This window comes from Ixodes scapularis, unplaced genomic scaffold (genome assembly GCF_016920785.2).
Source record: "Ixodes scapularis isolate PalLabHiFi unplaced genomic scaffold, ASM1692078v2 PGA_scaffold6__148_contigs__length_123643588, whole genome shotgun sequence".
NCBI lineage: Eukaryota > Metazoa > Arthropoda > Arachnida > Ixodida > Ixodidae > Ixodes > Ixodes scapularis.
This window is the reverse complement of record NW_024609881.1, coordinates 84,375,705-84,399,814: the sequence shown is the minus strand read 5'-3', so window position 1 is coordinate 84,399,814 and position 24,110 is coordinate 84,375,705. Positions and strand designations below refer to the sequence as shown.

General features: G+C 47.5%; 1 protein-coding gene across 7 annotated transcripts in view; it reads left to right on the top strand.

Annotated features, from left to right (window-relative positions):
- LOC8053765 overlaps window positions 1-24,110 on the top strand; it is a 229,909-nt gene that overhangs the window by 166,686 nt on the left and 39,113 nt on the right. For 5 of the 7 annotated variants that reach the window (XM_042294621.1, XM_042294619.1, XM_042294617.1 and 2 more), the window contains exons 2-12: window positions 8,547-8,774; window positions 9,659-9,811; window positions 11,037-11,216; window positions 12,027-12,261; window positions 13,408-13,754; window positions 15,900-17,032; window positions 18,092-18,395; window positions 19,114-19,222; window positions 20,399-20,460; window positions 21,108-21,466; window positions 23,564-23,860. In XM_042294621.1, coding sequence (XP_042150555.1) covers window positions 8,618-8,774; window positions 9,659-9,811; window positions 11,037-11,216; window positions 12,027-12,261; window positions 13,408-13,754; window positions 15,900-17,032; window positions 18,092-18,395; window positions 19,114-19,222; window positions 20,399-20,460; window positions 21,108-21,466; window positions 23,564-23,860 — 3,336 coding nt within the window. In that variant the 5' untranslated portion in view covers window positions 8,547-8,617. The remainder of the gene's footprint in view (window positions 1-8,546; window positions 8,775-9,658; window positions 9,812-11,036; window positions 11,217-12,026; window positions 12,262-13,407; window positions 13,755-15,899; window positions 17,033-18,091; window positions 18,396-19,113; window positions 19,223-20,398; window positions 20,461-21,107; window positions 21,467-23,563; window positions 23,861-24,110) is intronic. The other 2 variants (XM_042294622.1, XM_042294620.1) reach the window with 2 other exon arrangements.

Below are 24,110 nucleotides of genomic sequence, written 5' to 3'. Positions count from 1 at the left end.
TCTCAAATAGGTCACACGGAAGAGCTGGTCAAACTTTGACAAATATTGTCAAAGGGACCCACTTTGACAATATTTAAAACAAAAGTGAAGATAAATAATCGCATTAAAATTATTGACCATAAATAATGGCTATTCTGGGAGTGGTCGAAAAAAGTTATTTTGCACTACCAAAAAAAAAAGGGGAAAAGTTGAAAGGAGTAAAACATGACACCTCCGACAGGCGAGGTCAGTTTGCGCCTCGGCTGCTTAAAATGTCCATCATAACTCGAGAACAGAAAATCGCCCGAACTTGCGGTTTGCACTCCCTGTCACAAAAGGGTTTTCCCCAAAACATTTTTTTTTTTTCGTCAGAATTAAAAATTTGACCCTTAATCCGTGCCTGAGTTGAGATGAAACCATCCGTTTGTTTCTTTTCTTTCTTTCTTTCTTTATTTGTTTTCCTTCGGGCAGAGCCAGAAAGAAGGGCCAGTGCAAAAAACTAAAAAATCCTGACGTGGCACTGGTCCCTTACAGTCCACACATACAAAAATAACATGAAAATGAATTTCATCTAACAAAATAATACAGTAGGATAAAAAAAACTTTTACAGAACTGAGGCACACATACATAACACAAATGCAACAATAAAAGCCATGTATATAAGGATAAAAATGCGTACTGAATGCAAAAAACAATAAGACAGACTATAATCCACATAAAAAAAAAAAAACAAGTCATTTAAGGAACAGACAAATAACAAACATCATTATCGCTCACTTTAAAGAAACTGAACAGTGTACACCCAACAAGGCGAGTCATGCACATAAAATAAAACAAGGATGAATTTTGAAGGTATAAAATATAATACAACACTTTATTGTGATTACGAAGCTTAGATAAATTTGATAAATTTTATATAAATTTTATATCGCTGCCTACCAGCGGTGCTTTACATTCTTTTTTTAAATAAAGGGAAATACTGAAATACTGAACAAAAACTTCTATCATAAACAATTGAAACAGTTCGCGCCCCTTATATTTTGTATTTCGACTAAAAAGAAGCTTTTGTCGGCTCTGACCAGTATCCCCAGGACCAGAGACTTCACATATCGCGCGCTTTCGGCACCGCGGGTCGCCCCCGTAGGTGGAAGAGGTTTCCGCGTCGTCCGGTTAAATACGATGCACTGATATTTAGTTACTCTCTCCGTGGCCGCTGGCTTGCCCGAACCCCAAGAGACGCGGAAACCGCAAAAAAGGTAGACGCTTAAATATGATTGCAGGGCCCCCTCAAGAGATTTCAAGGCACTAGGTCCTAAGCAGTCGCAAATGTGTGGACCAACCTTAAGCGACGCCTTGCATTCCTTGACTTCTATAGAGACTATATAGTTGACCAAGGTGTACAACACTGGCCCCTGCCAAGTGTCCCGCTCTCCAGCGCAGAAATAAGGCGCCATTTTGAAAGGCAGACTGCACTTCCTTCTCCGCATCAACAGCCATTTAACTAGTTTGGCATTGAGACCTCCTCCCTCCACGCTCGTTCAAACTCCGAGCACGACGGTTCATTCATGCTTTGCAGCAGCAGCCGTTCTCCGGTCCCGAAAAACAGGCACAGCTGTGTTCTGACGTCTTCCCTCGCAGCACGTGGTATCGCGCGCGCTCTTTCCCCCCGGCAGCTGCTCGAACGTGGGCCGAGTTGGCAGAAGCGGCGGAAGCCTTCCAGTGGCTCCGTCTTATGGCCCTATACCTGTGACATCACGACCAGGATTATCGGTTGCCTGCGACGATTTCGATGGCTTCAACAACAGTGGCGTAGCCAGAAAAGCTACAACTAAGGATATTGGTTTCGCGGCATTAACACCGTCAAACTTGAAAGTCTGACATTCATCTTATATATAGTGATTTTTGTGTCTTCCGATAAATAACGAAAAGAAACGCGTACGAAAAGAAATTGCGGGTCGGGAGGGTGCATACGCAGAACGCAATAGAAGGACTAGCTACGTATTGCGTACGCACGCAACGCTGGGGATTTTGCGCTGCGGGCTGGCGGGCTTTCCGGGAAGCTCTCGAGAGATCTGGGGCCCAGCGAGAACACCAGTTTCGAGATGGCGGTCACCTCGACTGCCGCAGCCTGGCCGACGTGGTGTTCGCGAGGTTCAGTGTTACGTTAAATAACCTGGTGTTCAACTCGGCAATTCTGTCCTGGACACCGCAGTCGGTCATGCAGATCGCCGTGCATCTGATGGCGTGCAGTCTCGGGCTGGCGAATAGGCTCAATATTCGCGAGCGAGACTCCACCCTCACCGTTGCCTCCCACGCCAGGGTCTTTGAGATGCCGAGCTTCCGGAACTTGGGCTAAAAAAAATCACGAGAGGGTGAAGTCGTGCTGGTCTTAGTTCGGCCCAAGTTTATATCTCGCACAGACCGCCACCGATTCAGAAACGTCTTTGCCGCGGTGAAATTGCGAGGATAAAAGGGGACTGTTTCTTTCAGTCTTGCCATTGCAAAGCTTGATGACGTTGCTCGAAACCTCCTGCCTGATGATAGTCGAGCGCGGCTCATAGATTAAACACAATAACTGCGCCAGCACTCGAAAAAAAAAAAAAAAAAAATCCTGATAATGATTTTTTTTTTTTTTTAGTCTTTTGAGGAGAGTTTGGTCACCAGAAAAGGCCAACGGCCCTTACCGGTAGGTCTGTGGCACCATACAATAGAGTAGGAACGTCATTATACAGACAAACATTTTCATTTTCAATATTTCTCTTGAGGGGCATGGTGGCTCTGTAAGCATGCGGAATTCTACGGCTCAGAAAATTGAATCACCAAAAAGCTAGTCAAAGGTATGATTGATATCAGTGGGAGTGGTGCTGGTGAAGCACATCTAAAACGGAGTCGCGAGACATGCATTCCTGCGCTGTTTTGAAAGAAACCAGACAAAAACCTGCCTTCTCGTTAAAACGCCGCGACTGGGGCTGTACCAAAAGAGTCGAGAAATGTTTGAAGGTCAGTTTTCATGTCCTCGGTTCGTCCGAGAACGTGGATATGTGCCGTGAAAAGGGAAAACCAGACGCCGTCCGACCACGATTGCTTGGGCGGGAAGCACTTTGGGCTGAATTCACGGATACTTGTGGTCATCATATTTATTTGTTTTGTTCCAACATGAACGCGGGAAAACCGTCAAGTTGTACGGACCACCTATGGATTACGTTCAGTTCGTCTTCAAGTTCAAACGGCCACCTGATCGTTCGAACTGTTGTCTGCTCTTTCAAGCGTTTCTGCTTGTCGTCTGCTATTTCAGACGACACCGGCCAGTAGACCAAACGTTGGCAAGTAAGTGCAGGCCTCAAAAGACTTTTAACTTTGAAGGTTGGTTGGGGTAAGCACGCTCGATGTAAGCGTTTATTACTGATCCACTTGGTCCGATTCTGCTTCCGATTTTCAGTATCGACGTCGACCATCTCAGCTACGGTTCACGCTTTTGCAGCCCGAGCGACGCCGCAACTGAAAATTGCGAGCGGAATCTCATCATGCAAATCAGGCTTTAGCGTCCATTCTGCGGCGTTCACGCGGAATGAATCACTGCGTGTCGCATTATTCACACGAAGTTTTACGGTGTAACGAGCCTCGATGATTTCGCTGAGGCCGCTCAAGTCCAGGGAGAGGTAGAATCAACAATTTTATCGCGAAAAAGAGCGCGGGGACTCATACCGACGCCGACAACATCGCATTTCAATGGTTTGTTTACGGGCGACGGCGAGCTTCTTGCCCACACTCCATCGCGCTTGCGCGGCGATGGTGGTGTCCGCTAGGGGCGCTCCGGTTTGTTTGTGAACATGAGGTCGTCTATAAATACAACGCACTTTCAAATAAGTACAAGTACTTCTTAACACAATCTTTCATGATGCCCTTTCATTCACCTATGCCATGTTTTTTTTTGTTTTTTTTTCTTTTCAATTGGAGTGCATTACTCCAATCGGTGGTGCATCAGTTATTTTCAGAAATGGCGGCGAATATTGGATGAAGTCAAGTGGCCACAGAATCGTTGTTTTACCCTCGCTGAAAAGCTATACACAATCAACTTATAAAGCATTTATTTCAATAGGTCTTGTAGCCGCCATTACTTCATTCAAAGAAATTACCAGAGGACGTCTGATAGCGCATTTTCACATGTCGATACGCCAATTTCTTGTCTTCAAATTTGGGGAATGTGCTTTGAAATCAGGAGTTGTACTTTCATCGGAACGTACCAGAAAAAAAAAATACTTCAAGCAAAGTACAAGTACATACTCAGAGAACGTGCTTAAAGTAAAGTAAAAGTTTTCTAAATTTAATTAAAATAGTGTGCCCCAAAAAACAATGTTTTTTTGTTTTTTTTTGGACTGCAAAAATAGATTACATTGCCGAACGCTGTTTCTCCGCCCTAAGGACCTGGTTCGGACCTCTAGCGCTATTTTTGGGCGGAGAATAAGCGTTCGGCGATGCCTAGTGTATTTTTGCGGTAAAACAAGCACTTCTGCATTTGAGAAAAAACACTTGAATTGCGTTCATTTGGCCCTCAGAATAACAGATATCACAAATATATTTCAATGCGACGCGCCGGAGAGTCATAAGAGCAGTTTCAAAACAGGTCTGAAGCCCCGCCTCCCTAGCCTTGGGCAGCCAAAAGATCCGTCGATGACGTCACGTACAGCGACTGTCTTTCGCGTTTGGGTATTCGGGTTCATGGGGTAAAAATACAACACAATTCACTTCTTACTAATTTTTTTAAGGAGCTTCGTAGCTTCCCTTTAATTAGATTTTGGAGAACAATTTGTTTTGCTCGCAAACTGTAAAACCTCTCCGGAACACTCCATGTTTGAACGGGACCCTTGTCAGTGTTGATCCGGTTCCCAAAATAATTGCCATTAATCAATTGCGTCGCTGTGCCGTCCTGCTGTCAGCGGTAGCACTAAAATGACGTCGCGAGATTGTCAGTCGCCTGCTGAATCTCCTTTCGGTCTCGTTCCCGCCAAATTTACCGCTTCGGAATGCGGGTTGCCTGAATTTAGAGAGAAGGGAAAACGAAAAGAAGAGCAGCAACAAAATATTGGCTGTAGAACCACTCCTTTTTTGTCTTATTCGGCTCTTCCACGTGCCGACGAAACGGTCCCATTTGAAAGGGGTGGTAATGGCGAACCCCCATAGTGCGCTCGGAAAGTCCCAGTGAAGTCCTTCGTTAGAGGGGGGCGAGTCTCTCTTTTACCCGAAAGGAAATGAAAACAAACCGCCGCCAGACCTCCGAATGCGTCTGCTTTCGTTCCACGAACTGCGCCGGGACAACCGTCACGGGAGCCATAACTTCCAAACGAATGTCGTCTGCTAGCGGTTTTCTTTGCCGCTTTTTGCTTTCGTTCATTTTCCAACCTCCCTTCTGCAGACGATGGATGTATATATCTCTATCTCTTCGGTTGCCGTCTTTCTTTTGAAAGATGGGCTATTTGACTTCGCCTTTGATTCGCAAGGCACGAGCGATGACCGGTGTTATTTTGAACAAAAACATATTATGTTCAAAAATCGTGGCATAAGCTGAACCGGGTATTATAAACTATCGGCAGGTGTGTATTTCTTTGCATATAAACAGTTAGCGTTTGATCTACCTAATTTTACGGGTGGTTTTCTCGAAGCGAAAACGTTCTTGTCTGCTGTCCAAGTCTGCAAGTAGACCTCATTAGCTTTTAACGGGACAAGGGCTGCCGTGGGTAGTCTACTGCTTAAATGCTTAAGATCACAACCGATTGTAGCGCCCGTCCAACAAGAAACGGGAGCCAAAGGGCCTATGCAATGCGAGCGCCTTGCATGGGCGGCTGCACGAACAGGAAAGGGAACGTCTGCCACGAGGGGGCCATAGCCAAAGCTTGCGCGACCATAGCACCATCTCCCGCCAGCCACGACAAGCGTGGGGTTGGTGGGTAGTTTCTCTAAACGCCCGTAGATGTCTCTAACGGTGGAGGCGCCAAATTTAAAGTGCCCGTAAGCGCAGATGGACTGATGGGTGAGATTATAGTGTTACCGGTAATAGTTCACTTGTGAAGTTTCGCAAGCACAAACTAGGACAATAATTTTATTTTTGATTTCATTTTGGCTGGTACTCTTCTCATTTTCTCCTTTACATTGTGTAAGTGATTAAATTTTATTTTTGTTTTGCATTAGATCGCTATAATTAGAGCTCCGCATATCCGCGGATATTTGCAGTCAACTGGTGGATGCGGATAAAAATGAATCAGATCTGGCGTAGTGCGGATAGGATGCGGATATCCGGGCTTCCGGATCCTTACCGCCCCCGCCCATTTCGATCTGGACGAGCTTCGTACCGGCACGCGTTCGTGTAATCACTACTGCGTGATGCAGGCTAAACACCCACGTTAGCGGTTGTACTGCACTGTCACCCGTTGAAGCGTACCAACGTCAAGGCTGTAGAAAGATACAAAGCAAAACAATTGTTTTTAGAGTGTAGAGTGAAGAAATGAGTGATACTGAAGTGGGTCATCCAATATTTTTCTGGAGCAAATTACTCTTTTCGAGTAAAGGTGCCAATCTTTATTTATTTTATTCAGAACACCCCTAAATGCCCTCCAAGCGAGGGTATTTCACACGTGTTTTCTCTTTCGGGAAGAAAATTGTTCTTTGCGCCAGCAATAACCTTCTCACATAAAAGATCGCTTTAGAGTGTTCTATCTTGGCTAAAAAAAAATGCTTTCCATAGAAAAAAGGTAAAGAATGCAGGGGTATCAATGGTCTTGGGAAAGCGTGCTCTTGTTTGGCAGGGAAAGCGTGGAAAACGTTCTTCGGGCAAAGAAAACCCAAAAACGCATAAAAGCCACAAGAAAATAGAAGCCTCGTGGACGAGTGAAATGTTGCGTGTGTGTGCGTTTTCTGTCTTTTTTTAACGCATTTGGCAAATTGCTGTATGTGGTTCGAAGAACACGGTTGCGGGTTCGTGTTTAAAACTGGAACTGATAGCGAGGTGTTGCGGTCACTCACCCAGCGGTGAATGACCGCGCCTTTTCCTTCCCAATTGGTATTTCTTTTTTGTTTGAGCTAATTAAAACGACACAATAGTATTAGTCTCCTTGATTAATCTTCATGTTTAAAAATACGCGCTTGCTTGAAGTGAATGTTACAAAGCAAAACGAGTAAAAAAAAAATAGAATGTCATTCCTTTTGAGCGGATCTTCTGGGCGGTACGTGATGGCAGACTCCCAGGACGATCTCATAACTGCGATCATCTTTCCAGCGACGTCAAGTGCCTCTTGAAGGATGATCGCTTATAATATAGATACGATACTGTTTTCAGCGCAGGGCTCTATCCATAATCATGAAGCCTCTACCCAGATTTTATAAAAAAGAAAGCTTTGGAACCACATCTAGGAAAATTATGAAAAAAATGACAACAAATAAACGCCTTGAATTCAATTGGAAGGCCGACTAGACAAACTGCGAGGGCTTATGTAATTACAACAATACGGTTATGCGAATATTCGAATAGTAGTTTTGAATAATACGCTATTCGATATTCGCTTCGAGATGGGCTCCGATATTCGTACCTTTCGAAGTGTTGATCGCGGCGGGTTAGCCCCGTTGAGTGCGCTTCTCCCCGAGATGGAGTGCACTGCGAAGAAGCCACACTCGCGGAGCTCGCGGGCTCCGCGGGTGTTGCTTCCCCGCAGTGCACAGGTGCTTGGTAAGAAGCGCACTCAACGGGGCTAACCGGCCGCGATTATGCAAGAGTACACGCTTGGCAACGATGTCTTGACAACCCGTCTTCATCATTTGTGCTTGCTCTTTTTTCTTTCTCAAGTTTTGAAGTGAAGAAAGAATGTTAGCAAGCAGATTTAGAGATCACCTCGATTGCGATAGCCGCAACAATTATTTCTCGTTTACATGCCACACTTTGTACATTTGTATTAAAATTAACTGAGCTTAGAAATGAACAAGAGGAAGCTCAGGAACAGCCTTCACGAGTTTAACTCTGTTTTTGTTTAAGCATGGTACAGTAGTGAAAGGCTTGAAAGTTATATTTAATGTTTGGTTCAATAATATTAAGCCCAAAACACTATTCGCTTTAAACTCTAAATCTACCATTTGCACATGATTATGCGGCAATAAAAAAAAGTAAAAAGCAAGCAGTACAATGAGCACCAACAGAGTTCACGCACCAAACATACACCTTGTCCTTGTGTTTTTTTGCTTTGCCCAAGTCTGAGCTCAAGCTCAGATGGATATAGCACTGACTAATTCCTTGTGTCGGGTGTTAACTCGCGCCACCTAGCGTGGATGTGATCCACCATTCTTTGTGTCTGGCAATGTATGTACCAGATGCCCTCTCAGGAGTGCCAACCCTGTTTTAAAAGTGTTTTGGTCCAACTTACTGGCTGACGGACCGTGCTCAATCGGTCCCATTAGTCCCGAGTTTCTTTTGTCCGAATGGATGGATGGTACCGCCTAACCCCTTGTATCCGGTGGTAGCTTGCGCCCCCTAGTAATCCGCCAAGCACGTGTGTTTAACGTCGCCTTCCCTCCCGTGCTGCAGGCCCCGGGGCCACGGTCGGCGTCGGCGGGTGCGGCGCGGAAGGGCGCGCCGATGCTGGTCCACGCGGGGCCATGGAGGGCCAGGGCCAAGCCACGAGCCCCCTGGAGGCGCGCTTCTCCCCGGGGAGCCTCGCTGTGCCGCCCTCCCACTGCCCGCTGCAGCAGCACTACGCCCGGTTGCTCCTGCAGCAGCAGCAGCAGGCGGCGTCCCACCCCGCGGGGGCAGCCCGTACGTCTGCTCTTCTTCCACTACAGATGGATGAATGCATTGCCGTTGTTCCCTTTGAATAGGGTGGTGACTTGCGCCATCTAGCCAAGTAGTGTCTTTAGCCCTCACGACACGAAAACAGACTGGTGTCATCTATCGGGTAGCACTGGAACCGCATATGGCTAGACCGCACGTTCTGCAGCATCATCGAGATCAAATTTACGCGCCACCTACGAGAAACGGTTGCTCATAACATTGTCGAAATTATTTTATCCTCACTGGGAAAGGGTGATGATGCATAAAATACACACAGATCTGAAGGGTCAAGACAGCAAGCCTGACACAACAGATCTAATTTCGCCCTTCCACCCCATCTAACCTTCCATCTCGCATCCCTGCCAGGTAAGGTGACTCTATTCAAGCTATCTTGGTCTACCTTTCCTCTTAACAAGCATATTCTACTATTACTGGCAGTCACAAGCAGTTGCCATTCAGTTGATCGCACTTAAACATAAGACTGGATCGCACACTTGCGAGTGCTTACAATCCCTTACGATGCGAGAACACACTCGGGATTTCCGTATATTTCCCTTTTTTTGTTCCCCACATTATTCTTGCCTTTTTGGCTCGAGAAAGTCCTGACAACGTTATGATCGAACGACCATTTCTCGTGGGTAGTGCACGCGTTTCATCTCGTAAACACTGCACAGACCTTTGTTCTTGTAAAATTCAGTTCCAGGGCCGCCTCATAGGGGGCAACAGTGTCTTCAAAGCCGGTTATGTTATGGTCGGTCGTAGATGATTGTGTGCAAACCAGGATTCAAATGCATGAACCTGCCTTTATGCGACCTACACTGGTGAATGGGGAGCTGATGTTGCTTGTGTTTCCACATCTGACGCTCCAGTGTTCCCATACCTGAGTGCCCTTGGCGGTGCCGGCGGCAGTGTCACCGGCTCTGCCAGTCCCCTGGGGCCCCTGGGGGGCTTCCGGGCCCCCCACACCTCCCCCAACATGACTGCAATGAGGCAGTTCTGGCCCCCCACACCCCCTCCCGACGGTGAGTGCCCTGTGCCGCCCTGTGCCTGCGTTACGGTCTGACGAAACAGCATGATTGAATGGACGGATGCGAACGGCTGTACCCTTTATATCGGGCGGTAGCTTGCGCCACCTAGTGGGGTTCCTGTGGTGAGGTTGCCAGACCATGGCGGCCAGAGCAACTGTTTCCATGGCTTTTTGCTTCCCCGGTGCATAGGTTTGAACCCTCGGCAGTTTTTTGCTTTAGGAACTCCCTGGGATTTGATTGTAGACCCTGCTCTTTATTTGTTTTTGTAAGGCCGTTCAATGCTCGAAAGGGCACTAAAGTGGATTTTGAGTTTGTCTTTTTGAGGCGATAACTTGTTGTACGCTACCGAGGGTCCTGAAAAAGAAAATAATTATGAGGATGTGAACCCTTACTTTTCTTAAATATGTAACCAAACATTGCAACGTGCCCCTTTCTTTTTCTAGATATATCGCAGAAAAAGGGGCACATTGCAGCATTTGGTCGTGTTTTTATAGGAAAAAAAGCCACACGTGATCATAACTTTGGGTTTTCTAGGTTGCTTAGGGGGCTTAGATTGAGTTTTCACCAAACATGATAATCTTAATCTAAAAGAACAAAACTAAAAGACTTAAATTATAGCTCTTACGTTCAGGAATAAATAAACACGATCAACTCAGTTTGCTAATGACAATCACACGCTTTTATTTTGAACGGATCATTATATTTTTAGTTCCAAAGGTCAGATTCCAGTGAGCAGTCTAAGATCAGCCATCAAAGAGCGCGATGCATCTTGGGAGCTAAACCAATTGACGTCACAGACGTAACGTCAATCGGTCCAGCACGGGCAAAGCTGCTTGGGGGTCGGCGCAGTCATGAGCTCCGCTGCTTGGCGTCGTCAACGCGTTACAACCTGGCCTTCTTTAGTTGCCCCTCCCTTCTCACCACGAGAGTTCAATAGGCCAGGAGCAAAGGGAAATAGTTTGACAGGGTTCGCGCGCACGCAGCTTGCCGCCGTACTTCCAAGGAGGGGCGCTGCTTTTAAGCACATAGTGACGTAACGACACCCGGTTTATTCCTTTTAAATGACGTTTTGGCATCTTATTTAGCAAAAAATTGGTGTCTCCGTGGTGTGGCCAGAACGTGGTTGGCATTTAGACAATAAAATAGGCGCTGGAATTTTGTTGCAGTGTCCCTTTAATAACAGTGCCGAAATGATGACGACGAAACCGTTTCTCTGCAGCCGGCTTACCTGCCTCCCTTGCAGGCTACGGCCGCTACGGTGGCAGCTACTACTCCCTCTTCCCCCCCGTGGGGTCACTGGGCTCCCCGCCCGACCCCTTCGGCAATCCCGGCAACTTCTTTCCACGGCTGGCTCACACCGCGTCCCATTATCCCTCCTCCATCCTCGATGCACACAGGGGTAAGTTTTTCTTCTTTTTTTTTTTTTTTGATACGGAATTCTTTTTTTAAGTAGCCTGAGTCAGATTTTGCAAGTATGGCGTTGCATGCGTGGGTGTTGGGTGATGGTGTAATGTGATATCTTGCTACACTGCGACTTGATGCCGAGACACATTTCGTGACCTTACGGTGTCATCTGACACTGTTGTGTGATGTTGGATGTCGCACGACCTGCGGTTTCGTCAAGTAAGTGATGCCACGACTTGACACCGGTACGTTACATGGCCTCTTCGCTCGACACGTGAGGGCAACGATTAGGTAATTGGAGTGCGCCAATTAAAAAAATGTCACGAAAGCCGAGCATTTTTCGTATGCTGCAATTCTGCGCGTGACGGTTTGACCGGCAGATCAAGATACAGCTGCAAATTTTTTATTCTTACAAGATTTGATTAAATCAACCGTGTTCACACGGCAGTGGCTGAAAGCGCAACTATGGCGGCGACATTCTCTAAAGCAGAACAGCAAGGGTAGCCAAGGGGGAGAGAGGAGAAACTCGGCGTAGAAGGGCAGGGAACAAACGAAAGTGGAAAGTGCAAGGTGCTTGTTGGTGGTCATAAGGCCTGCTGAAATACCACCGAGAGGTAAGCTGGCTCTGAAATGTAGCTCATCCTGTTTTTCAACCAAATTATTTTTGTTTTTCCGAGACAGATTGTAGCACTGGTTAAGCATGAGAGCTGGCAGAGCCTTGATGTCTGAAAGCCGCAGGGCTGGGTATATGCTTGCCATGGGTCGGGATGGGTGGGCTCTTAACAGAAACCGTTCGGGCGTGCAGATGCTGCTTTCCTCTCGCCCAACCTGGGTTCTCCGCTGTCTCACTACGCGGCCGCTCTGTCACCCCTGGCCACCTCATCCCTACTGTCGCCACCCACATCAAACGCCGGGCCGACGTCCATTGACGTAGGGCTCGTGTCGGCCAAGCCCCGAGAGGACTTGACGGTCCTCACCAAGAGTCACTCGGACACCCTCCTCACCACAGTCACCCCCATGATGACCACATCGAACCAAAGGTAGGCTGCAGTGCTCTTGACAATTCGGAACTTGTGTCACTCGTAGTTGACGCAGGGCATTTTTGAACCCTATTGATGCGCACACTACGAAGGGCCGAGGTTCTGCAGTGGAGTAGTCTGACTCCCTACATTGGCAATGTGGCAGTTATTTGACTCATACAGTGTAGTGTCGAAGATGAAGTACTACTACTGCCTAAATTGGTGACCCATGTCAGCACGTTCTGCGACCTAGAGTTTTAGAAGAGGGTCTTTCAGCCCCTGGAGAATGACTGCTGAAGCCATAGACCATGTGTTCCCACTGTAGTTTTTTGGAGGTTTAGAGTAGCAGGACTAGCTCTCCCCGCCAAGCCCACCGCCCTTTCTGCACTAGCAATTCGAACACAGGAAAGGAGAAAATCTCCAATCCTGGCAAGCGGAGTGCTTCATAGGAGGAAGTTGTCTTGCTATTTTGGATTTGCAACAGACTATAGCTGTGTCGCACTCTGAACATCTTTGCCGACAGCGCCGTAGAGTGTATCACTGTAATGCCTCATTCTGGGGTACCAATATGGGTGCCGTTATTGACTCATTGTAGCACTGCATACATTTTAATCAAGGTGTACAATAACTTCTCTTTGTGACAATGTTGGGACATAGTTGATACACCAACAGGGTGTCTACCAACCTGGAATCGTCAGGGAATTTTCAAAGCATCCAGAAAAGAGGGGGGCATTGTCGGGGAAATCGTCAGAAAATTGGTGAAGGTGTAATGGCATGCAACGAGGCGGGAGAGTCTAGTGTACAGTGGCGTGAATGGTTTTCGTGCTGAGTAACGGTCGTCCAACGCATTACTAGCCCTCTAGGCCACCACCGTTTCTCTGGATTAAACAGAAACAGCCCGAACAATGGCTGCAACCGCATCCTTTGCATATTTTTTTCTTTGAATGGTCGGAAAATTTAATTGAAATATTCGAGGAAAATTTGGAAAAGTCGGGGAATTTGGGGGAAGCAACTCGGTAGGCACCCTGATTAAGCTATTGGCATGTTGCAGCTGCGCAACATTGGCTAATCAGGGTGCCATCATAGTTGTCGATATTGGCCCCTTGCCCATGCCCGTCGATTGTAATCAAGGTGCTTTCTTTGCCCTCTCTTTCCACAAACTTTTAGCAGCAGAACTTCTACGAAGCCCGTTTCCGTGACAACGTACGGCCGTGAACGCAGTTCCTCCCGCTCTCGGAAGTCCGGTGCCCAGAAGGGCTCTGCCAAGACACCGCCGGATGCATTGACGCGGACCGGCATCGCCACGCCTTCGACGGGGGTCGAAAAGTGCTCCCACTGCAACTGGACGTCGGACGGCGTGGGCGGCACCACATGGACGCAGGACACTGCCTCCACTCCGAGTTCCGAATTCCTCACGGCCGTCGCGGCTGTGACCAGTTCCGGTTCGGCGGAGCCTCTCGTGTCCGTGGGAACGACGCAGTGCTGCGGTCCATCGGATCAGGTCACTTCTACGGGTGAGCAGGGTTGTCGAGTGTTGCTGCCCAGTCTTGAAGAGACTTGCCCATTAATTTAGAGTGGGACGGTCGCTGATTTGCCTCAAAATTTGTTCAACACATTCACATTAGTAACCCAAATTACAAGTCACAATAATTTCTCGCACAAAGTTATTGAATTTCCGAATCTGGTTAAAGCTGCTCTACGCTGGCAACACTGAAAGTGTGACATCTGATGTAAGGGGGGGGGGGGGGGGGGGTGGTGGGTTGTACGGCTTGCTGTTTACAGGCTTGAAAAAGTTTGATGGTGTGAAATGAATGCTGGAGAAACTCATGCCAGCAAACCTGGAAAAGTAAAATTGTGAAATACCGTGTTTTCTAGATTGTCTGCTTGACTTGCAAGTTTTGCAACTTGCGTCGTCACCCCACTGGAGAGCGAGGGAAAATTTGAATGTTGGTTTTGGCATAATCTTTATTTGCTGTTTTCTCACTAGTATTTTGAATTTAGAGATAATAAAAATCATGCTGGGAAGAGTAAAGCTTGAGTATGTCGAAATTGTGTTTCCCGTAAAATTCCGTAACGGCGCCCCCCCCAAGAGATCGCCCATCCCGTTTTTCCAGCTAATTATTCGTAACATAAAAATTGTGAAACATCACCCACCACCCGATTCCCGTCAGATATCACGCGATGTCTGATCGGAATATCATCAACTGCGCAATCTGCGGTACCAGTGTGACAAGCGAGTTTGCAGTGGGTTCTTGCGTTTTGGTCTGTGATCTGCATGCACGATATCGGTTCCCGTGGCACGTTAATTTGTAGCCAGTTTCTGTGTGTTTATCACACCATGAAACATGGATCTGTGGCATCCGCAATCTGCGGTATCCTTTCTTGTGACACAGGAGTTTGTAGCGGATTCCCGTGTGTTCATAGCGTTGTGAAACGCAAATTTGGCGAATTCGTCGTGTCTGCAATCTGCGGTATCAGATCCTGTGTCACGTGGTTTGTAGCGGGTGTCCCTGTGTTTATCATTAATTTTACAGCGAAGCTGTTATGCGCGAGAATCTGAAAAAAAAATGTGTCCTTGGGTGTTGACAGAGAACTCCCCATTGGTCGTGGCAAGTATGAATAAATAAAAATAAAAAATGGGGCAACCAGCATGAGTCAGCCTTCCTTGGCATTATTAGATAGCGAGGTCCTGATTTCTTGTTATCATCTTTTGGCATCGTCCTAGAGGTCGTCCTTGAGGTCGTCCTATGCGTTGTCCTAGAGGTCGTCCTAGAATTCATCCTTTAGGTCGTCCTAAGCGTCGTCCTAGAAGTCATCCTCGATGTTGTCCTAGAAGTCATCCTTGAGGTCGTGCAAAAGGTCGTCCTTTAGGCGTCGTCCTAGAAATCGTCCTTGAGGTCATCCTAGATGTCGTCCTTGAGGTCGTCCCAGAAGTCGTCTTCGAGGTCGTCCTAGAAGTTGTCCTTGAGGTCGTCCTAGGCGTTGTCCTTGAGGTTGTCCTAGGCGTTGCCCTCGAGGTTGTCCTAGATGTCATCCTCTGGGCATCGTCCTCGAGGTCGTCCTAGAAGTCGTCCTAGACGCCGTCCTCTAGGCGTCGTCCTTGAGGTCGTCCTAGATGTCGTCCTCTAGGCATCATCTTAACTGTCGTAAAAATAACAGCTTCGATGGTCCTCCATCTTCACGTGAAGTGGAAGAGCTCTACAAATTTTTGGATGAAGTTTTGCTGTCTCATCACCAAAGGTAGCCCACCTGATGTTTTTCATCATTTATCTCTATTTTGGGTGGGCGCCCTTACGGGATTTTACGGTAGTTTGGGTAGCTCGAAAAACTCCCAGAGCCCCCTTTCAGAGCTACACAGAGCAAGGTGCAGCATTTGGGCTCTTAGGTTCTGCATTGGAAACGTTTTGCAGTGTCGCTTCATAACTTGTAACTTTAGTTGCCTCGCTTCAAGTTTCAATATCTCATCTTGAATAATGAATAGGCAAAAGACACTCATAAAGAAAGAAAGGGGCACATTATGGATCTCTTTCTTGTTACTGTTTACTGAAGTCAATCTGTTACATATAAGTACATAGCTTGTTGTTTAGCCAAGCTAAGCTTTTATTCAGGCAGGTACAAAATGAACCAACCTTTGAACAAACATGTCTTTTCTGTTGCAGTTCCATCACCTTCGTCACAGCCCACTTCCCTCCTCTCCCCAACGGGACCACCAGTTGTCAGCTCCTCCACCCCAGATGTCAACCCCGTGCCAGAAAACCCAAGACGGGAAAGCTCTCCCGACTCGCCAACACTTGCCACCGCGTCCGAAGAACCGCCCTCGGTCGTCGCCAGCAAGTCTCCTTTCATTCCCGACGATGAACGCTCGGATGAAGATCGTGCCGACGAAGAGCCGGCGGATGAAAAGCAGGTAGACGATGATTGCGTCGTCAAAGGCTGCTCCGACGAAGACCATTCTGACAAAGCAGATGTTCAGGAAGGGCCCTCGCTCGTGGCAAGTCCGACCAATCTCTCGCCGTGCTCGTCTACGACCGACGACAGGCGCTCGATCGCCGTGGCGTCCGTTAGCCCGGTCGTCATCGTCAAGCCGGCGTGCGCAACAGAACTTGCTGCACAGCCGGCCATAGCTGAGGTGCCCGCGCCGAAGTTTGCCATTTCACAAGGAGCCACCAAAAACATGCCGGCATCTAACGTCGGGGTGGGGCCGCCGAAATTGTCAAACATGAATATCGGCGTGCAGCCGCAGCTTCTCACAACAAACGTCGGCGTGGGACCAGCTAAGATCCAAGTGGTGAACGTCGGTGCCGGTCAGGCCAGGTTGGCGGCCGCAAATGTTGGCGGACAGCTTAAGTTGCCAACGTCGAACCTCCCCGGCGCGCAGCCGAGGTCGTACGTCGTAGGAGTCGTCGGGCAGCCCAAGCTGTTGCCAGCGAACGCCGGCGCGGGCCCATTGAAGCTTTCGTCGCCCAAAAAGGAGCGTGACGAGGCCGGCGTACGGTCTGACTGCCGGTTCGGCACCGTTGCCAAGCTGGAGCCGAGGGACTTGGAGCGGTCGCCGTCTTGTGCGGTGAAGGCGTCGCAGCTGCTGCCGCTGAGCAAAGGCGCGGTGATGCTGTCAGTGCAGCAGACCAAGGTGGTGGCGTCGACGCGGGTGCGCGGCAAGAGCGGCGGCGTGTCTGTCGGGATCGCCAAGGCCTCATCCAAGGCCACCTCGGTCTTCTCCGCGCCGCTTCGCTGCAGCAGCGCCGGCACGGGGTCACCCAGGGTGCAGGAGGTGGCACCGGTTAACCTCAAGGTGAGGATGACCTCTCATCATCGGGGAGAATGCTGGTAACCGCTTCGTCTTCGTTGTCGGGTGGCAGATTTTGAACGTAGCACCCAGTGGGCGTTGACTGGCAGCTTTTGGGCGTAATGCGGAGAGCAAGTCGTCTGCTTTTTGTGCAGGAGTTGAGTTGACATCAGAACGAAACCGAGCTCTAATTGGCTTTGATTGAAAGGATAGGAGGTAGAGCTCAATGCTTGATGCCTTGAGGTCAACCCACTATTTTTTTCAATTGACCAATGAGAGCTTGGCATTCTGACATCATCGCATCCCCTGTGCAAGAAGCAGACCAACTTGTGCTTTGCTTAGCCAGGAGGGCTAAAGGATGGTTCACACATTTGTTGAACTTGAGCATGATAGAGCGCATCGTACACGATTTTGACTGCTTCTGATGAGAGGACACGCTGGTACCATCTATAGCGTAACCCTGGTAATCTTGGTCCGCGCACAACTAGACAGAAGGTTTTGGAGTATTTGTGAGGTTGAGCATGCCCACTAGTTATGAAAGATGGTCGCTCATTACCCTGTCTGAATTAAATCGAGCCCCCAATAAAAGAATGGTGCATAAAATATTTTAAAAATTTGTATGCAGTTTAGAACGGGAAAATGTACAAGCAGACAATGTATCCATGAGGTTCTGCTGTGCTTGGCTTCTTACGTCCCTTCCCACCGTTCTGCCTGTCAGTCGATGTAGTTACTGAATTAATACTGTAAAGGTTCCACAGATTGCACAAGCTATCTCGTGCTTCTACTTTCCTGCAGGGCATGCGGAGGTCCACCATTATCATTTGCCGAAGGAGGGCAGCAAATGACAAGGCGCCGATGGCGTTTTCTCTTGGAAATTCGATTTTGTGTCGAGATTCAGTTGTTGTCAGGACCGTGTAAATGATTGTGGTTGGCTGTTCCAATGCTCTGCTGTAGAGGCATGAGCTTTTTTAATTAAAAGCTTGCACTATCCGTTGGATGTCGCATTTTACAGTAAATAATTCAATGGCGCTTGTGGTCCAATATCACTCCGTCTGCTTTCCACAGGTTGCGAGGACAACGACTGGCACCTGTGACGGAGTCGTGGGGCACAAAACGGATAGCACGACGGGCCAGAGCGTCCTAGTCCCCACGTGCGTTGCCGTGGCAACCAGACGAGCCAATAACAACAACAATCTCAACAACCCGGTCACGAGTGGCGACGGAGGCAAAATGGCCTGCCTGGTCGAAGAGAAGTGCGACACCACCATGTCGATGGTGCCCGCTCTCAGCATGCTGAATGCTGCCAGTCAGCCGATACCCGTCGGCATCGCCGTGGCACAGCAGCGGCAGGATCACACCATCACGTGCAGTGAGTCGGCATTTCTTTTTTTTTTTTTTATTCTCTTAGCCCTGCTGTCTACACAGCTTGTTCAATGCCGTTTTCCTTTCCGTGGCAAAAAGAAAAAGGTGGTTTTGATTTGCCCAATGTCATATTTTCTTTTGGGCGTGATTTGGATTTTTTTAAATAGAGTTAAAATCCAGTTAAACTCCCGCTGGAAGCGCTTCGCTCGAAAAACGGGTCAAACAAAATTTCACGTGCAAAGTATGAAAGGGACGAGAGTTCTGCTTTAAATTTTTATGTACCGACATGCAGCGGTGGGTTTATTGATCAGACTTGAAGAGGGGAGGGGGGGTCTGCAGAGAGATCTGACTTCATGGACGGATGTTATGTCACGGGCAAAGCAATGGCCAGATCTGTTTTGTTGACCTAATGTTTGCCAGTTCACCAAAAGCTAAACACTTCTTCCTAAAAAAGGTTGATGTATATATGTTGTTTTCTTTGCAAAAAAAGTTACTCTTAGGGGGGTGGTTGCTACTCCTGTACCCCCGCCCCCCCCCCCCCCCCCCCCTTCAAGTCCACCCCTGCTGACATGCTCTTATATCCACACGTCGCAGTTGCATGCTTTTAGCGAACACGTGATGCAGCACGAACTGTAGACTGGCAGTTTTGGAAGCTTTGAACTTGAGCCTTGACAGGCTCAAGTTCAAAGCTGACAGGCTCAAGTTCAAAGAATGTGCATTGACAGGCAAGACAAGTCTTTCGGCGAATGCAGCAGAACAGAGCCACATCACGGCGGTCAGCTGTTCGACAGTCATCCTGGCCACGGGGGCCGCAGACCGGGGCCCGCGAATGTGGTGAGCATGCTTTTTGTTTTGGGTTTCTTTAGTTTGTTGGCCATCTCAACGGCCTCTGTGTCATTGAGGCTGCATTACATCAAAAATATTTGCAGTTGTATTTTGATCTGTTGACCAAACCGTCACATGCGGAATTAGATTAGTGGACACCAACTCCAGTTTCAGACCTCCAGGCACGCGTCGACGGGGTTAGCGTCACCATGTCCTCCTTTTGTACCATTTATTTTTATTTTTTTTAACTTTTTGCAGCTGGGAAATTTTTGCTCAAGTGTGTCAAAATCCTTTCCCCTACCTCTTTTCCTTTTTTTTTTTTTTAAGATTGCATTGTATGATTGGCAGAGCCCACATTGTAGGTGATTAGAAGCCGGCCAACTATCTTTGAAAGTGGCCCACTTCACTTTTCTAAGCTAAAACACAGTTAGCTTCATTAAGAAGGCAGCCCTGCATTACAGAAGGAAACTAAGGATCCGATTTATAATGTAGAATGCATTCTAACGGAAGCACGGTTGGTATTTGTGTTGCGTTGCCGTAGCCCTACCGTGCCGACAGAGAACAGTATGACACAGGAGCGACGTCATCAGCTAAATTTACAGAGACATTACCATGGGTCACGTGAGCATGTGACATTCTTCCGACCATGCCAGGGTCACGGTGTCACGCGACGTCATGATCACGTCATGGTTTGACACTCGGACATCTCGTGACATCATCCAGATTTCTATATATGTTGCTCATACATTCTGCTTACAAGACGTCTAGGGCGATAAACCAAAGGAGCACTTGAATTTGCGAATTTACTTGTACAGTAAAACCTCGTTATAACAAAATGGGATATAACAAACTAATGGATATAACAAAGCAATCATAATTCCCCTTGCTTGCTTATAGTGGGAAGAGATGGACATTGGCTATAACAAACTAATGGTTATAACGAAATAATTACGACCGCTCCTTCAACTTTGTTATAACGAGGTTTTACTGTAATCTTTTTGTGTTTACTTCTACTTTTTCGTAAAATTAAGAGTAACAATTTTATTACAAGAATTTATGGTCCCTCCTTCTCGTTTGATACCCTTAAGGTTTGGGAGAGGAGGAGGACTCTTGAGAGGATTGTCTGTCCAGCTGAAATCCGAGGTTGTAAATCGGGTCTTGACCTTACTTTTATGTTTTCTCCAGCGATTCCAGACAGCCCCATCAGGGAATGGCGGAAACTACAACAACCTGTCTCGTGACAGCCGGTGTGTACACGTTGCTGATTATTGTTCGGTCGACGGTTGTTTCTGCTCAATAGACGGAAACAAAGTCATTTCTAAGTTTTACGTTAAGTTGAAAGGGTAGTCAATGAAAAAGAAAAAGTGCCGATTCAATAACTCTACGAATAAAGTTGGGCAGGTGCCGAGAGTACTATGCATGGCTTGCATGTGACATTATTGTACCTGTGCTGGTAATCATGTCTGCTTGTTCTTGCTGGAAAAGAAAAAAATATTGGCAGTGCAAAATATGTGTTGCAGAAGGTATGCACTCGGCAGCGATGTTACCACAATGGTAGCTGATGTGACATCAATGCAAGCCATGTATTTGCGAGAAGTTATAGTCTACCTTGAAATGGCGTCTGCTGTCCCCATTGGACGTGGGAAATATAGCCAGATTAGCGGTTGTATGCTACGGGTTAAGATAGGAATGTCCATTCTAAACCCAGTGCAGAAGTGATGCGTATCATTTCAAATAAACTTCCTTCATGATGTTCAACGATCACTAAGTAGTCCAACTTACCCCCTTGCAACCAGTTCTTGCTCTCCGTCCCTCGTGTCTTTTCGCGCCGTTTCCCATAACGCAAAAGGAGAGCTGCGGACCGACGTCTCTTTTCTTGCGTCGCACGACCCAGGTCCGACGCACGCCACGTGGGACTCGGCGTCGGATTCGTTGGCGCTCCGGCCGGCCGCAGCGACTCTGCCTTGGCTCACGGCGTCACCCGCGGCGGTCTCGCCTTCCGTGGTGACTGCCCCGACTCTGTGGCTTGGGCAGGACAGCTCGCCGTCCCCGCTGGCGTCGCCCGGTGGCTTCCAGCTGGCGCGGGACGCCCTCACGGGGCAGCTGTACCTCGTGCCGGCACCAGCCACGACGAGCTGGACTCTGGCCAACGCGGCGGCCTCGGCCACGGCGAGCCCGGTGCAGCAGATCCTGACAACACAGCAGCACACGACGTTCCAGCAGATCATGCCCCAGCACGACCAGTGGCGCGGGGTGAGCGGGGTGGCGAAGGTGGGGGAGCGTTCGAAAGGGGAGGCTGGAGAAACTTGGGAATCTTTCTTCGTCGTAAGGACAGTGTTTAAATTGAATCGTAGGGTTGTTCAGGTCATCCAGAAGTAATGGTGTTATTATCTTTATCTTATTTCTGGATGACTGTCTTTATTTGTTCCTCCCATGTACACTAGTGGTCCTAAAGCGTTCTACGTACAATACCATTGTCCGCTTTCACACATCCTACGGATTGAGTTTTAATGCCGAAAGTGTTCTTCATTTTAAAATTATTCTGACTGTACAATCATTTGATATCTTTGAACCTAATTACAAAATTCGCCATTCACGTGTGTCTCTTACCTTGGGGCATTTCTTAAAAAAACATATGCAAAGGAAAGAAATAATTTTTTTTTTAACAGCCTGGATGGGAAAAAGATGTCATCAAATGAATTTACAATGAAAGAAAACAATTTTTAGAGCTATATTTAATAGTGATGGATTGAATCTGCCAAACTTAAAATTTGACAAGGTTTGGCACATGCCTAACTTTTGAAGGAACGTTCGGCAAAGATTTGACAAACATTCTATAAAAATTCGCCAAACGTCTGCGCACGCGCGAGAACACAACGGCAAAGTTTGGCAAAACTTTGGCTTTGCTGATTCGGTGCCAAATTTTCGATTTGGCAAAAGCTCGGCCCATCACTAATATTTACGGCGCGAAACGATCTTGTAGTCGGCACCCGCGGGAGCTGCCACTAGTCACGTGGTAGATCTGCGTGTCGTCGTGCTGCGCGGCTGCCGCCGCCGCAAGTTACACCGGAGCCGTTAAGTGCCGTCACTGAAGTCCCCGCAACTCCCACGCTGCCGCCGCATGCTGAGCGTGGCGCACCACCATCTGAACGCGTTTCTCCATGCCGCTGCCAGAAGAGAACACTACGACACGCCACCGCCGTCAATTTCTGGCCGACGCACAGGTCTATCACGTAGTGCTTGCACTCTTTCAGGAGCTTCTTATGGGCTCTAAAAGTTACTTATTAATCTTCGTTTTTGTGTTGCACTTAAAACAAGGAATAATAAGTAACTTCTAGAGCCCAGAGGAAGCTCCCAAAAAGCGCAAGCACCACATGACTATAGTGGCCACATTTCCGCTGGCCCCCGTGGGCTCCAAGTACAAATTCGTTTCGTGCCGTCAATAGAGCTTAAAAATATTTTTTTTTGTAAATTTATTTGATGACATCTTCTTTGCATCCAGGTTGTTAAAAAACATTCATTTTCCTTTGCATATACACTGGCTAGAGGTTGAACTTTTGAACTAATCATGTGATCGGAATGAAATTTGCATGGGAGATTTAACTTCAGTTGTAGGTGTACTGTGCAAACTTTCAGCTCTCTAGGACAACTTTACATACCTGCATAAAAAGATATGTCACTCTTCGTTAAGAAATCTATGATATGCAAATAAAGCTATTAAGCACTGTTTTGACTGCTTGAATATAAAGTGGGAAATATGGAACCTCGGGCTATCTAGTTTTAATAACTGAAATGTAAATATTTCAGGAACAGGTATTACCTCAAAATATAAGATGCATATCTGTCCTATGTCAATTTTTGAAAACATAGCTTTTTCTCAATGATGACTTTAATTTAAAACAAAATTAAATAGATAGCCCGATTCCCCAGTAAATTTCAGTTCAGAAGCATCTTGATTGTGGTATCAAAATAATTTTACCTTCGAACAAAAGATTCCTTTGCATGAAATTTGCAGAAAAAAGCGGAACTGAGAAAACTGCATTCAACATTGAACTTTTTAACTTTGTTACTGCATCACAATGTGTTGAAAATATTTAATATCAATGTAACTATTTGGCACATGGTTATGAAATTTGGTGTAAGGGTGTATAATTAGTTTCTGAAACCAAAAACCTCAAAATTGAAAACTGAATTTTTTCAAAAAATTTTGAAACTTAGGCCCATGTCCCGCCTTTACATGGCTAGACGGGTTCCCGAAAGACTTCAAAAATTTTGGGCATTCCTAACTCGAACGACAACCAATGGCCAGCTCTGAGACCCATGCGCCGTTTTCGCCGTCCCCGTGCGCAGAACCTTGGGGAACTGACGCTGACTGCTAAGCCCACGGCGACAACGGCGATGTTCGAGGCGATCCCACCAAAGCTGGAGATCCTGGAGGCGGCAAAGGACCTATCCGTGTCCGGGGCCACGTTTGCCTACTCGGCGATGCCCGGAACGGTGGCGACTCCGCCGGCCCCCTCTGTCGTATCCTACCTGTACGACCCCTCGGCCGTCGTGCACCACCTTGCCCACCAGGTGGCGACGGGCACCAGCACCTCGATGGTTGCCACGGCGCTCTCGTCTGCATCGTCGGGCAAGGTCTCTCAGGTCGGTTTCGATCATACCGTTGTAAGGCATCGAAAAGAATGAAGGTTATACCTTTGTTTTGGACACTTTGGTTGTGCAGTTTGCAATGGTGATGTGTAGTGCAAAGATATACAGCTAGAGTAATGCCAACGCGTATCACCAACATTCATCGTTAGACTGTGAAGTATGGTTTTCCTGAACACATCATAGAGCAATGACATATACCAGAATCAGTGGTACAGTCATTTGAATCTGTCAGGCAGAAATAGCC